The sequence below is a fragment of the Tiliqua scincoides genome, chromosome 1, assembly GCF_035046505.1.
Source record: "Tiliqua scincoides isolate rTilSci1 chromosome 1, rTilSci1.hap2, whole genome shotgun sequence".
NCBI classification, from domain to species: domain Eukaryota; kingdom Metazoa; phylum Chordata; class Lepidosauria; order Squamata; family Scincidae; genus Tiliqua; species Tiliqua scincoides.
Window position 1 is genome coordinate 42141636 of NC_089821.1, and position 15225 is coordinate 42156860.

Below are 15225 nucleotides of genomic sequence, written 5' to 3' on the forward strand. Positions count from 1 at the left end.
GGTCAAAAAACTGATGGTGTGCCTTGACAATTTTAGCAAGGAAAAGGTTGAAAATCACTGGCGTAGGGTAAAGTTTCATGATAAACCCAATGCATGTTTGTTATGTGCAGTCAGCCAATAATCTTAAAAAAGCAGCATTATTGGGGCATGTTGTGGGTATTCAGATATGTGATGTTGTATCTTCTGTGTTGCATATTCTTGTCCACAGCGCCATAATGATAAAGATATAGCATAAAAAGTTAGGGTATTATATCTGTTGCCCCTTTCCCACTGCTTATAGTTATGAAGTTGTTCATGTCTGCTGACTCACAGCCCAATCAAGTGCCTCCGTGTTGGGCAGTGAGCCCAACATAGAGGCTTTGGATCCTGTCCTGCCTCCCTCCCCTCTCCCTCTGCCCCAGCACACCTCCTCCCGTCCTCTCCCCATCTCCCGCCTCCCCGGAACGCCTCTTCCCTGCCTTCCGCCCGCTTCTCGCCTCCCCCATGCCGGTTTACCTCTGTACTGCTCGGCAGTCTGCGCAACTGCTGAGCAGCGGAGGTTGGGTGCCCACCCAGCAGTAGCCCAGTGCTGGCCAGCACTGGGCTACCACTGGCACTCGTCTGGCATTAGGACCCTCAAATGTGCTTTATGGCACATTTGCAACAGTGCGCACAGACAGTGAGCTGACAGGGTGAGCTGGCACACTGAGCTTTGGAGTGGGCTGTCAGTAATGCTGACTTCTGTAACAATGCCTGATTTACTTGAACTGAACTTGAACTGCTATTGCAGAACCTCAGTGTATCTATGTAACATGTTTCTGGTGCAGGTTATTTGTATGTGGAATGTAGTTGACCCTGTGAAATAGTTAGATAATTTCATGACTACAATGTTAGTAAGAAAATGATCCTACCACATTTGTCTTTTCCAAAATAATATATTTAGATCAGCCAAATATTAGCCAATTAAATAGCAAACATTTTCAAATAACTAGTATCTTAAATATAGAATTGTTATATGTGGTGGTGCCTTTTTATAGCTCCAGTTTTAGGAAAAGCTGTTTCCATTATTTTCAAAAGTATTTACTGAAAAGATAGTTGTCATATTCCCTTGTTTGATACTGTATTTTTCTTGTTGGTTGATGCGGTGCTGGAAAACTGCAAACTTATTTTCATGCAATCTTTATTTTTCTGGGGCAGGCAGCACAGAAAACTTTGATTATTCAAAGTTCTTGGCAGGAGAGACAAGTTTCTTAGTGGTATTGGGAGTTATGCTTAATTAACAACTAGTTTGCTCTTTCTTAGAAATGTGGAGATTAAAAATATTTTTGTGCCCCGATCCGGTTCTGGTCATGCTTAAAAATTCAGGCACTCCCAGTGGCGTACCTGTGGGTCCCGGCACCCAAGGCAACTCCCAATTTTGGGGGTCGCCCGGAGAGGCAACCCTCTCCGGAGGAGGCGAGAGGACAGGGGTGCCTGGGCTAGAGCGCCAGCGCGACAGGAGTCACGCTGACGCTCTAGGGCGCCCATTTCCTCTCCTCCTGGAGGGTGGGGGAGGGTGGCCCAGTCTGGCGCTAAGTAGCTGCCAGAGAGGCAGCTTCCTGCTGCCTCTCCAGGAGTGCTCCTGGTTGTCCCTCCTCCATCAGGAGGAGGCTTTTTTTTAAGGGAGAAAAGCCAGCGGAGCTGCCAGCTTCTCTCCCTTTAAAGAAAGAGGCAGGCAGGCGGGTGGCGGGGGGGAGGCTTGAGGAGGTGCCCCTGGAGGGTTGGCGCCTGGGGCATTTGCCCCGTTTGCCCCCTCCAGGTATGCCAATGGGTACACCCCCATATCTGCGGATTTGATATTCACAGATTCACAGATTCGATATTCACAGATTCAATATTTGCGAATACAAGGCCTCTGTGCCCATTAACATAGATTAGAAACTTACTGGAGTGAAGATAATAATAATAATAACAACAACAACAGGTATTTATATACCGCCTTTCTTGGTCTTTATTCAAGACTTTATTCAAGGCGGTTTACATAGGCAGGCTTTATTAAATCCCTTACTAAATAGGGATTTTTACAATTTCAAAGAAGGTTCTTTCTTTCAAGAACGACTACATTCAAGGTGTTTCATTCCGATCTGGCTTCACATTCTGGCCTCCATCCTCCCACGCTCAGAGCAGATGGAATTGCTCGGCCTCAGCTTGTCAGCCGCTCCAAGTTCGCACGGTGCCAGTGGCCTCGAACCGGCAACCTTGTGGATGTTATCTTCAGGCAGACGGAGGCTCTACCCTCTAGACCAGACCTCCTGCCTAAAATGTTCTTGCTTTTACAGGTTGCTATAGCCATTCAAGCTTATGGAAACATTAAGGCAGGCTGCCGGCAGCCTGAATGCTTGAAAAAATTAGATAGATGCTAACAGGAAGCAGGAAGTTAACTGCCTCCTGTTAACCTCAATTGAGTATTTTCAGGCATCCAGGCCGCCTTCCTTAATGTCACTATAAACTTGAATGCTTATAGCAACCTATATAAGATCGTTTTTGCTCTGGTAAGGTTCTAAACTACATGAATGGGCATGTGGTGGGGAGTGCGTGGGGGCCTCAGAGACAGGGTTCCCTTGTATCTATGGTTTCTGTATCAGTAGGGGAGGAGGGCTGGATCAGATCTCTTGCAGATATGGGGGCCTCCCTGTATATTAAAGTTCGATAAATTGTGCCAGAATGTGGATTGGGTATATGTGTTCAAATTTACATTCCATAGAAAGCAATACAGTGCAGATAGATCGTTTTTATACTTAGATGTACATTCCATTTATGTGGCCACTTCAGCTAGTAATATTGGTTTAGTTTGAGCCCCTTTGGGTCAGGGAGCCATCTTCTGATTCCTTTGCTATGAGATCTGCTTTTTGTTTGAACATGGTGTATAAATGTTCTGAAAATCAACAATATTGGTGCTTCTGTGTGTGGATCTCCATAAATGGTCAGGTTGGAGGTATTTAGTAAAGAAAAAAGAAAAACCCATTGGTCATTTAACAGAATGTTCTGTAAGTCTGTGGTGCTTCAGAATATGTTCTGGATAATACTTTTGGACAGTGATTCTCAAAGTTTTAGCACCAGGACCCACTTTTTAAAATGAGAATCTGTCAGGGCCCATCAGAAGTGATGCTATGACTGGAAGTGACATCATCAAGCAGGAAAATTTTTAATAATCCTAGGTTGCAATCCTACCCACACTTGCCTAGGAGTAAATCCCATTTATTATCATTGGTAAAAGCATATACATAGTAGTTTGTTAAAAGTATAGAGCTGTAACATTTCTCCAGATGCAGTCACATACCATGGTAGCATGAAGTCTAATATATTAAAATATATATTGAAATGAATGGCGACCCACCTGAAATTGGTTCACTACCCACCTAATGGGTCCTGACCCACAGTTTGAGAAACGCTGTTTGAGAGTGAATGAATAAGAGCCAGGTCATGCACTACTCTTGTTAAACACAAGAGCAGTAACCATTCAACATAGGCTGCTTTTTGCCTCCTGGCAATGCTTGGATGTATATGATATCACAGAGAAGCTTTCGTGTGAATTGGAATAGATATATGAAGATAGTCTGCATTTCTTTGTTTCACTTCTATTTTCATGAACATAACTATTTGACTTTCTCTCTGTGTGGTCTGTTTTCCATTGAAATGTTTCCAAGCTTTCCTGTGCAAAGAAGTCATGTAAACAAAAGGCAACCAGCTTGTATGTGTGAACCGATATAATCCCCAAAGTCTAATGGCCCTGAGTGCTTCTTGAGACATCTGGTGGGCCACTGAGATTCTGGAAGCTGGACTAGATGGGTCCTTGGTCTAGTCCAGCTGGCGTCTTTTTATGTTCCTATGGCCAAACTATATGTGATAATTTAACCCCTCACGTGTAGTTAAGGTCTTGGGTTCTCTTAGGAGTAGCAACTATGTAGGGCTACCTTTTGGTTCAGGACCATGGCATAAAGTTATGGGGTGTCTGGATTCTTCCCCAACATTTACATGCTAAAAGTCATGCCTGTGAAGTGGCTATTGAACCCCCAAATGCTATTGAAGCAAACGATACTTTTGTGGTTAAATAGCTGGTGATATGCTTAGCTACGTATATATTTTGCCCTAAGAAAAGAGAGTGGTAATATTGTGAACAGATAAAAGATAACAGATCTATGATAGATCAGACAAAACTCTGTGTTGTAAGACATAGGCTGCAATCCTAGCCACACTTTCCTGAGAGTAAGCCCCATTGAACAAAATAGAACTTACTTCTGAGTAGACCTGATTAGGATTGTGCCCATAGAAAGACCCTGTTGGTTTGACTCAAGGCCCTGTAGTCCAGTATTTTATTTATTTCTGTCCTGTCTTTCTGCCTCCTAAGGGAGGCAACTTACAACATTTTAAGAAGTACAGCGTAGTAATAAAACTCTCAGGCCAGTGCTAGTCTCCATAAGAGATGGAGTCCGGCCCGGGCACCTCAGGGCCTCTTTCCCACAGCTTTTGAGAAGCCCACAAGCAGAGAAAAAAGCATACTTCTGTCATTTTTCCTCTACAGTGGGTATTTCAGAGGTGTACTGCCACTAAGTTTGGAGATAGTGTATAGCAATCTACCATTGATAGCCATTCATCATAGCCATCAGACCTGTCTTCCATGAATTTAGTCGCTTTCTAAAACAATCCAAGCCAGTGGCCATCACCACATCTTGTGGCAGTGAATTCCACAGAGGAATTATATGCTGTGTGAAGAATTATGCCATTTTCTCCATCCTAAATCTCAAGGCAAACCTTAAAACCACCTCTATTCAGTTTCCCAGGTAAATTCAGAAAGGTAATTTTCAAATCCTGTGATGAAAGCAATAAATAGTTGGCTATGATCTAAGTTTGCATTGTTTATGGAACCTCTATACTAGTGATTCTGAAACATGTTTATATACAAGGTGTCTTGAAGAATGTACACACATTTTAATGAGCTCTAATTGATATATCATTTTAGAAAACTTGCAACACTTGGACATCTAAAGGTAGCAATTGAAGAAATGTGTGGAGATTTCAGCACACTCATTGGTGAATGTCCGCAGATACCTTAGAGCCCAATCCTGAGTGCAGCGCACCGGCTCACTGCCGGCGCACACTGTTGCAAATGTGCCATAAGGTACGTTTGTGGTCCTAGTGCAGGTGCTCCGCTGGTGCTAGTCCAGTGCTGGGTGAGCACCGGAGCTCTGCCACTTGGCAGTTGCACAGACCGCCGAGCAGTGGAGAGGAGATGTGGGGGGAGGCGGGGAGGAGGCATTCCAGGGAGGTGGAGGGAGGGCAGGAGAGGGTGGGAAGGAGGCATTCCAGGGGGAAACGAGGCAGGAGGGAGGCAGAATCCAGAGCCTCTGTGTTGGGCCTGCCGCCTGACACGGAGGCTCTTGATTCTATGGCTACCTTGGGTTGCCATAGAATTGAGTAGCCCCATTGTGGAGCTACTTGCTTTACTCAGGGGAAGGGAACAAAAGTCCCCTTCTCCCAAGGACCTGGCAGTGGCTGCCTGGAGTATGCAGGATGCGGCGGCATCCATTTTCGACACCACTGCAGCCCTGTGCGCCGAGCAGCTCAGGATTGGGCTGTTAGTCAAAGATGTAGCAGTGTATAAATGCCAGTGGGAGTGGGAAACATTTCAAGCAATTGGTCTAATTCACTAACAAATTAATTAACTGGGTCAAGGAACTGCTCTTGTGTACACCATCTGTAGTATATGTGTGAATTTTAGCATAATAAATTTTATCCTATAAAGTGTGTACATTTTCTTGAGATGCCCTGTGGTTTCATGTATTAGCTGAATGCCAGCAACATGTTACCTCTGAGCTTTCAAAGTGAAGGCAAAGGAAAAAATGGCCATGTAAAGTTTGTATTTTTCTTCTTTATCCTTAATTTTACAAGCATATGACTTTCTTCCATGGTTCTGATGTGGAGCAGTCTTTCCTTTTGAGAGATATCTTCTCTTGTTGACAGAAGTAAAGAAGGTCCCGTGCCAAAACCTCTGAAAGTGGAAATTTATGTTGTTCACGTTCTTCACTCTCGTAAGGAACAAGGCTAGCTCATCATTTAATACTTCATTTTCAATAATATTCAGTCCTGTTAAAAGCTTTCTGAATAGCTAAAGTACTCATTTCAAATCAAATCAATGTAGAATGGGAGTTTAAAACAAAAATGGATAAACAGTGAACAGTGTTACAACTTAATACTGTTTGACAAGGTGCTTTCTTTTATTGGTATAGTATCCAGATATTAGAAATTATCCATTAAATGATGATAATATCAAATTCTAAAGGTTAACTGCAAATGCTGTTAGCCATACAGTGTTACAATATGATTTGCCCTTAAACATACCTTTATAACTCTGTTCTTAAATAGTCATTTCATAACTGAAAGCAACATAAAATGCTGTATTCAGTGATCTATGACTAGAAATTTGGAAGGGCTTCTTATTCACTGGATTGGAATAAGTTCAAGATGGTGAATCATAGTTTCAAAAATAGAATTACATATATGGTAAATTTATATGGAATGTTGCATGTGACTCTTTCATGTTCAGAACCTCCAACTAAGCAATACTACTAAGTAGATAGCAAGCATAGAACAATTAATTTTTAAGTCAAATGGAAGAAATGTAATTGTTCTATCTAAACCATCTTCCCCTTACTCCTGTCTTGTATTTATTTGAGTGTACCTTTTTCTGTTTGCATTAGTCATTCTCTCTAGGTAAATTGTCCATAAGACCAATGATTCCATCAGCAAATTATCCAGAAAATGCTCTCAGTGCACATTGTGACATTTGTGCCACTCGTGTATTTGCTGCTATTCCAGTGGTCTAATTAACTTGGCAGTATTCTCCTGTGGCCAATGCTGTTTCCTTTGTTTGTTTTCCTTGGCACCATAGTTCAGACCTTTACATCCTCCATACACCTTAAAATAGATCTCATATTTACTATTGATTTTCCCCTTCATTTTTTTTCCTCCTTCCTTTCTTTGATTGGCAGTATCATCCAGACAAACAGAGCGCAGATGTGCCAGCAGGAGAAGTGGAGGCACGCATGCAGAGGTTCATCGAAATTGATCGAGCGTGGAAAATTCTAGGGAATGAAGAGACAAAAAAAGAGTATGACCTGCAGCGGCGTGGTAGGTTCCTGCCGAGGAGTGCTGTAGTAGCAACAGCAGCTCCTGAGAAGAGATGCTGGAGTAGTAGTTCAGTGGTGTTTTTTCAGAAGCTTTTTGTTCGATCGAAACCGTTTGCTCTTCTTTCGCTTCCATATTTAGATACATTATTTATACTGATTGCTACACATCTATTAGACAGTACAAACATTAAATAAGTTTTTGACAAAGCATTAGGTGGGAGCTGTAATACTAATTTTAATGAATGTAGGATTTAGATAATAACTTAGTTAAGTCATTCTTCATTTGACAATACTTAAAGCATTCATTAAATGCTCTTAATTACTGAAATTATGCTCTTTGCTACGTACTGTTGCTGCATTTCGGATATAGCTTTTGAGTGATTTACATCAAAGGTAGCTTAGGGTTTTATATACACTTCATAGTCATTAAAGCATATTTTCTCTACCACCATTATTAAAACAAGCAGTGTTTTAGGATAATTTTCATTATGCACATTATGCACTGTTTTAAGATGCTATTTTGCTGGGATGTTTAAAAAGAAATGCATGCTGGAACTGCCTGGTTAATGTGTTTACTGCAATATTATTTCTAACTTGTTTCCTAAGGATCAGCTTAGATCCTTAGGAAACAAGTTAGAAATAATATTGCAGTAAACACATTAACCAGGCAGTTCCAGCATGCATTTCTTTTTATACATCCCAGAAAAATAGCATCTTAAAACAGTGACGGGCTGTTGTGAGAAAGAAAGGGGGAAATGTAGGTCAGGTCTGTCACACATGGGCTACCATTACATGAAGTGATAGGCTGTCTTTCTGCTCTGGCCTCCGGATAGGAGTCCCTCAGCCTTCCATTAGAACCTTCAATAAATGTATATCCACCCTACATGTTAATGGGGGGAGTCAATAATAGTGTATTGCCTGTAGGGAAAACACTCAGTCGCACTCTGCGGTAACACACTCTGGTCCGGCATTGACGTGTAGCCACCACCACTTTTCAGTGTGTCTGATAAAAGCTCACTGTCTCTGCAGCTTGTTATTGAATTCCCTTCCATTGTACGTTGGCACACCATCAAGCCTTTCTCTCTTGCTGTTTTAACTTCCCTGCTGCTAAGGTTGCCACAATTTTATTTGAGAAACAAAAGCTTAGTCAGCATGGCTGGCAGAGACACATAATCGACTGAATAGCATCCTGAATACGAAGCCTATTTTGATCATGAATTATTTGCTGAATATAACTGATTTTCTCAAAAGGAGTTATTTGGGGTGTGAAGTTCAAATATAACATCCATTTAAATGAGCAAATTATTTTTTGAACTACATTTATCATTTTATGGATTGTAGCTTAATGGGAACAGTCCTTTGTTTTATTGAAAATGACTAACTTGGAGCCATGGTTAAGAAAATGTTTCTCTTGTGTAAAATGGCTAGAAATTGCTTTGCTTACTTTCAGACTTTGAAATGTACACTCTGGCATAAAAGTCAATCTAAGCAGTTAAACTTTGTGTGCTTTCATATAATACAGCCAGTGATATTTTCTGCTTTTAATTTTCATTTTTGTATATGTGAAGCTTTTTCAGATTTGCTTTTAAGATATTTAGAGCTGACCTACTTGTGTTGCCGTAGTGAATGAAATATATTTTGGTTGAAATCCACCAGGCACTGACATTGTGTAACCTTTTGTTCTTTTAGTAAGGCTTCTGGGGTCTTGCAAACAACCCCCCACACACACACAGGTTGCCTTGCCTGTGTAACTTTTATTGCAACCAGTGGAATTGTGGCAAAGATTCATAAAACACAAATTTTTGTTTCAGCTAAATCTTGTGAGTTGTGCTTAGGTTGGCATGTACTGAAACTATTTATTTATTTGTTTGTTTGTTTTATTTATTAGATTTGTTTTCCGCCTTTTTCCCTGAAGGGCACCCAAGGTGGCTAACAATCAAGTTAAAATACAAACAAAGATAAAAATAAACATTAAAAATACAAAACACTTAAAAACAATTAAAACAAGGTAAAATATATAGCAGCAGATTAAAAGCATACAGTAGAAGACATAATTCATATATTTATAAAAAGCCCTTTTAGCGCCTCGAAGGCTTTCCTGAATAAAAAAGTCTTCAGGCCCCGCCGGAACGTTAATAATGAGGAAGCTGTCCTCAATTCAAAGGGGAGGGAATTCCATAGTGCAGGTGCCACCACCGAAAAGGCCCTGTTTCTGGCCGCTATTCCCTTCACCACTCTCAATGACAGCACAACCAACGGGGCCCCTTCTGATGACCTCAGAGAACGGACTGGACTATACGGAAGAAGGCAGTCTCTCAAATATGCTGGTCCCAAGCCGTTTAGGACTTTAAAGGTCATAACCAGCACCTTGAATTCAGCCCGGAAACGAATGGGCAGCCAGTGCACTCGCCGGAGTAGCGGCGTGACAGAGTCAAACCGCCGACCCCCAGCAACTACCCGAGCTGCCGCATTCTGCACTAGCTGTAGCTTCTGAACCGTCTTCAGGGGCAGCCCCATGTAGAGCGCGTTACAATAATCTAATCTTGATGTCACTGTGGCACAGACCACCATGGCCAGATCCACCCAAGACAGGTACGGCCACAGGTGGCGCACCGGCTGAAGCTGGGCAAAGGCACTCCTGGCTATAGCCGACACCTGGACATCCAGGAGGAGCTGCAAGTCCAGGAGAACCCCCAAGCTGCAAACATGTTCTTTCAGGGGGAGTGCAACCCCATTCAGAGCAGGGCGATAGTCCAGCACCCGCATCGTGGATTTCTGCACCAGGCGGACCTTTGTCTTGTCCGGATTTAATTTCAGCTTGTTCATCCTCATCCAGATTCCAACTGCCTCTAGGCAACGCTCCAGGACAGAGACAGCCACCCTGGAGTCAGGTGGAAAGGAGAGATAGAGCTGGGTGTCATCAGCATATTGATGGCACCCAACTCCAAATCCCTGGATGACCTCTCCCAGCGGTTTCATGTAGATGTTAAACAACATGGGGGACAATATAGAACCCTGCGGCACCCCACACCTCAAGGGCCCAAGGGCGGCACCCCACACCTCAAGGTGCTGAACAGGAGTCCCCCAGTAGCACCATCTGGGATCTGTCGACCAAGAAGGAACTGAACCACTGCAAAACAGTGCCCCCGATCCCCACCTTGGCCAACCGCCCCAGAAGGACACCATGGTCGATCGTGTCAAAAGCCGCTGAGAGGTCCAAAAGGACTAGCAAGGATGCACTCCTCCGTCCAGCCCTCGGCGTAGGTCATCCATCAAGGCGACCAAGGCCGTCTCTGTCCCGAAGCCAGGCCTGAAGCCAGATTGAAAAGGATCCAGATAATCTGCTTCATCCAGGATCCTCTGGAGCTGAGACACCACCACCTGCTCGATCACTTTGCCCAGAAACGGGAGGTTCGAGACTGGCCAATAATTACCCAAGAGATAATTTTAAAGAGAAATTATTTCAAAGTAAAATTCAGTGTCAAAAACTTAACATTTATTTCTTTACATAATTTCAAAAAAAAAAATTCTTATTTATATATTAGGACATAACTAATCAGTTTAATGCTGCTATCTCCAAACCAGAGACTGCTGCGTACCAGGAATGCCTTCCTAGGTGCGCAGTGGCTCTTCATGCCCCCTGATCTGAATGACGCAATACTCTGGGCAGTTGTGTCTATGATGCAGTGCCCTAGCGGGCCTTGTGCCTGGATTTCCAGGCAGACGCGATTGCCGAGAGCGTCACGATGTCCTGATCTGGGGACATGAAGAGCTGCAGCACACTGGAATGGTTAGTGCCGGTCACGGGGGGAAGGATTCTCCCAAGTCTCGGATCCAACCTGCAGGCCAGGGTTTGGAAGGAACTGGTTTAATGGGTTGTATACTAAGTAGCATAACTGTAGCAGTGGTCACGCAGGGCATTGTCCTTGCCTCTCTCTACTGCAGCTCTCTGAGTGCCTCAGAAACCAGTCCTGGGAGTAGCTTGTGCACCAGTTTTCTGACTGCAGCCCAACATACAATATCCTGTGCCATTCCTAAGAGCCCCTGACTGTCCTGTCTGGGTTTTCAAGGAGCTGCAATAAGAAGGAGGGGGCCGATTGAGGCAGCTGCTGCAAGGCAGAAGCAGATTCCTGCTGCCACGGATGCTGGATGGCACCAGGGCAAATAGATTGGAGCCAGTAGAAGCGACTTCATCTGGATCATATCCCCTATTTTGAAACCTGACCTGCCCCCTGGCTCTCCTCAGACTTGTACCAGTAAAATGGCTGGTGCGGGTCCAAGAAGACCCATAGATGATGGCCAGCCTACCAGGAAGTAAGTTAAAAATATTTGTACTTGCTTCCTACAGGCTGTCCGATCACTCCCCCTACCCCGCTGCCATAAGAACATAAGAACAGCCCCACTGGATCAGGCCATAGGCCCATCTAGTCCAGCTTCCTGTATCTCACAGCGGCCCACCAAATGCCCCAGGGAGCACACCAGATAACAAGAGACCTCATCCTGGTGCCCTCCCCTACATCTGGCATTCTGACTTAACCCATTCCTAAAATCAGGAGGTTGCGCATACACATCATGGCTTGTAACCCGTAATGGATTTTTCCTCCAGAAACTCGTCCAATCCCCTTTTAAAGGCGTCTAGGCTAGACGCCAGCACCACATCCTGTGGCAAGGAGTTCCACAGACCGACCACGCGCTGAGTAAAGAAATATTTTCTTTTGTCTGTCCTAACTCTCCCAACACTCAATTTTAGTGGATGTCCCCTGGTTCTGGTATTATGTGAGAGTGTAAAGAGCATCTCCCTATCCACTCTGTCCATCCCCTGCATAATTTTGTATGTCTCAATCATGTCCCCCCTCAAGCGTCTCTTTTCTAGGCTGAAGAGGCCCAAACGCCGTAGCCTTTCCTCATAAGGAAGGTGCCCCAGCCCAGTAATCATCTTAGTCCCTCTCTTTTGCACCTTTTCCATTTCCACTATGTCTTTTTTGAGATGCGGCGACCAGAACTGGACACAATACTCCAGGTGTGGCCTTACCATCGATTTGTACAACGGCATTATAATACTAGCCGTTTTGTTCTCAATACCCTTCCTAATGATCCCAAGCATAGAATTGGCCTTCTTCACTGCCGCCGCACATTGGGTCGACACTTTCATCGACCTGTCCACCACCACCCCAAGATCTCTCTCCTGATCTGTCACAGACAGCTCAGAACCCATCAGCCTATATCTAAAGTTTTGATTTTTTGCCCCAATGTGCATGACTTTACACTTACTGACATTGAAGCGCATCTGCCATTTTGCTGCCCATTCTGCCAGTCTGGAGAGATCCTTCTGGAGCTCTTCACAATAGCCAACCATAGCCTGCAGTGCATGTTCCATTGGTGCAGCTGTAGTATCGGAGTGTAATGTAGTAGGGAATAGGATTGGGCTGTTATGAGTCCAGGTACAATCCAATTAGCCACAAATTTTTCATCTGCGGTTTTAAATAAAAGGCAAAAATTTGTTTAACAATAGCCTCGTTAATGCAGATGGCAGACAATCCATCAATCATTCTCTCTCCCCGCGCTTAGAATAACTTCACTCTGAGGCAAGCAACCCTTCCCTTCCCCCTGAGCTCATGAAAGAATGCAAGTGATTATCACCTCCTCTTTGCATTCTTGCCCCTTGCTGCACTCCAGGTGAAGGGAAGGGTTGCTGCCTCAGAGTGAAGCCTTTCTAAGCATCTGAAGAGAGAGTGGTTGATTGTCTGCCTTGATGCCTCTGTCCTGCATTACAAAGGTCAGCAAGGCTGTTTTTAAATCATTGAACAAAGGGACATTGTTTTTTAAATGGATTTCCTTTAACACAATTTTTGGTATCCACGTGAGTTCTGGGAACTGAACCTTCGTGGATACCAAGACTCAACCTGTACCCCAAATACCATCAAAAGCCCAAGTAAAACAGAAATGTTTGCCATAAAGCTGAGCACATATACTTACACAATTTCCTGATGTTAATATGACCAAAAGCCTGGTGTCAGTAGCCTATGCTGAACCCTTCACAAAACTACTGAATTTTACAGGTTACTGATAACGCTGGCTGCTCCAGATTGTGCAAATTGAAAGACTGATGAACAAATTGCCTAGTAGTTTAAAATTTTTTTAAAAATGTTGAATTTAGGAGTGTGTATGTGATATGGGGGTAGCAATGGGCCACTATCAAAACAACTAGATTTTTAGACCCATTACAGAGTAGGAGGCTTGTGAAAGTGTAAAGGGGTTTAAATAAAGTGTTGCACAACATGCTGCAGAAGTGCAAAGTCAACTAAGGACTCCATTTGTGTTTCAGTGCACAAGAACATTGTGTTATCACTTCTACATCCAGAAATCCCCTTGTATGAATGAAAAGATAGGTTAGGATACAGTCCTAAGCATATGGGCAGTTTGATTTAGCCTTGGGCTGAAATGAGGAAAGCAGATGAACAAGTGATTTGTGCCTCTTCTTGTTGAGTTTTCATGTTTGCAGAGTAAGATCTGAAGCTGGCATTCATGCACTCATGCATAGACACGTTTACAAACTCCATAGGTGAGCTTGTACATTTAACTTTTGGTGACATGTACAATTTCTCCCTTTTTAAGATAATGCATCAAAATCCTGAAACTGTCCTCAGCCTGCTTCTCACCAACACCTTTTTAGCATACACAGAATACGGTTAAATTTTCATTTATTTATACCATTAATGTTTTCAAAATACTTGATCTTGAAATACTGCTGGACCAGGAACACTTTATTGTACTATGTAAAAGTTACCAAGGAGACAAGGAAATGATACTACACTTTTAACAGCTGAAATATTTTGTGTGGAAGTTCACTGAATTGGTTCATACGAACCTCAAGTGGCTTTAGGCCCTAGAACAGGGCTTTCCTGACTCTTACCTCTCATCCCAGCCATCTGCGCCCCCCAAAACCCACTCCTGAGAGTAAGCGAACCTTTGGAACAATGTTTGATGTCGTGTATGGGGCTCTGTCTTGGGAGGGAGGCAGTGGAAATCTGGAGAGCTCCCCCCACCTTTGCACAAGTAGACATGCCTTTCTTCTCATAGAGGGTACCACGAAGTCAGCCCAGAGGTTCCCAAACTTTCCCTGTTCATGGGGCCCTTAGCGCCTTGTAACTTTTGCACCGCACCCATAGGACAGTTCCATGTCAGTTGAAAATTTAAAATAACCCATGGTGTCCTGCAGAGCCCCAGGGCACAGCAGCACATAGTACAGGAACTGCAGTCATTGCCAATTGAATATCTTGCCATATAATTGTTGTTTAATACTAAAAAAATCCATAGCCTACAACTGATTAATGAATTGCCATTGAACTAGATGACACTTATTCTCTGAGGATCTATTCTGTAGAATTCAGGTAACATTAGAATAATTAACAACATGCTAGAAAATTTTGTACAATGTAATTGTAATTTTTATTCTCTTTGTCATTTTTCATTGTCTTCTCTCTTCAGGCAGAATGCAGAAAGGTAGATAAACTTCAGATTTTTACGTTTGGGAATATCGGCTACTTTTCAGTCTTGCCTAATGAACATAATACCTGTATTATTCCTTCATCAAAACATGCTGGTCAAATGACAGATACCCATGCTTTATTAATGTTTTGGCCTGGCATAGAGCCTAATATTACTACCACTTAGATGTGTAAAAAATTTTACGGTTACATACGTAAATTAAGAACTGAAACATTGCTTATAGCTTGCAAAATTAATTATATCTTGAAAATCTTTCTTTAAAATAATTAGCTAGCAAAGAGCTCAAGCAAAGCTCAACTCTGATAGTAATTTACTGTTAGTCTGGTTTAAAAGATTCTCAGCATCCTTTTAATCTTCTTGAATTTCAAGCCTGGAAACCTCACTGATAGATCAACCCTTATTTACTGAGATCCCACATTGGTGACAATAGCAGAACCATTCATTATGTGGTATTAGTCAAAGCCTTAAGAATCTTTTTAAAATAACAATATACAATCTGCATTCATTTAGGAAATTCTCTCTCTCTCTCTCTCTCTCTCTCTCTCTCTCTCTCTCTCTCTCTCTCTCTCTT

At 43.0% G+C, this 15225-nt stretch overlaps 1 protein-coding gene across 1 annotated transcript in view; it reads left to right on the plus strand.

Annotated features, from left to right (window-relative positions):
* Positions 1–15225, plus strand: part of DNAJC24 (DnaJ heat shock protein family (Hsp40) member C24) — a 59517-nt gene that overhangs the window by 30153 nt on the left and 14139 nt on the right. The window contains exon 3 of the mRNA XM_066638024.1: positions 7008–7146. Within this exon, the coding sequence (XP_066494121.1) occupies positions 7008–7146 (139 nt within the window). The remainder of the gene's footprint in view (positions 1–7007; positions 7147–15225) is intronic.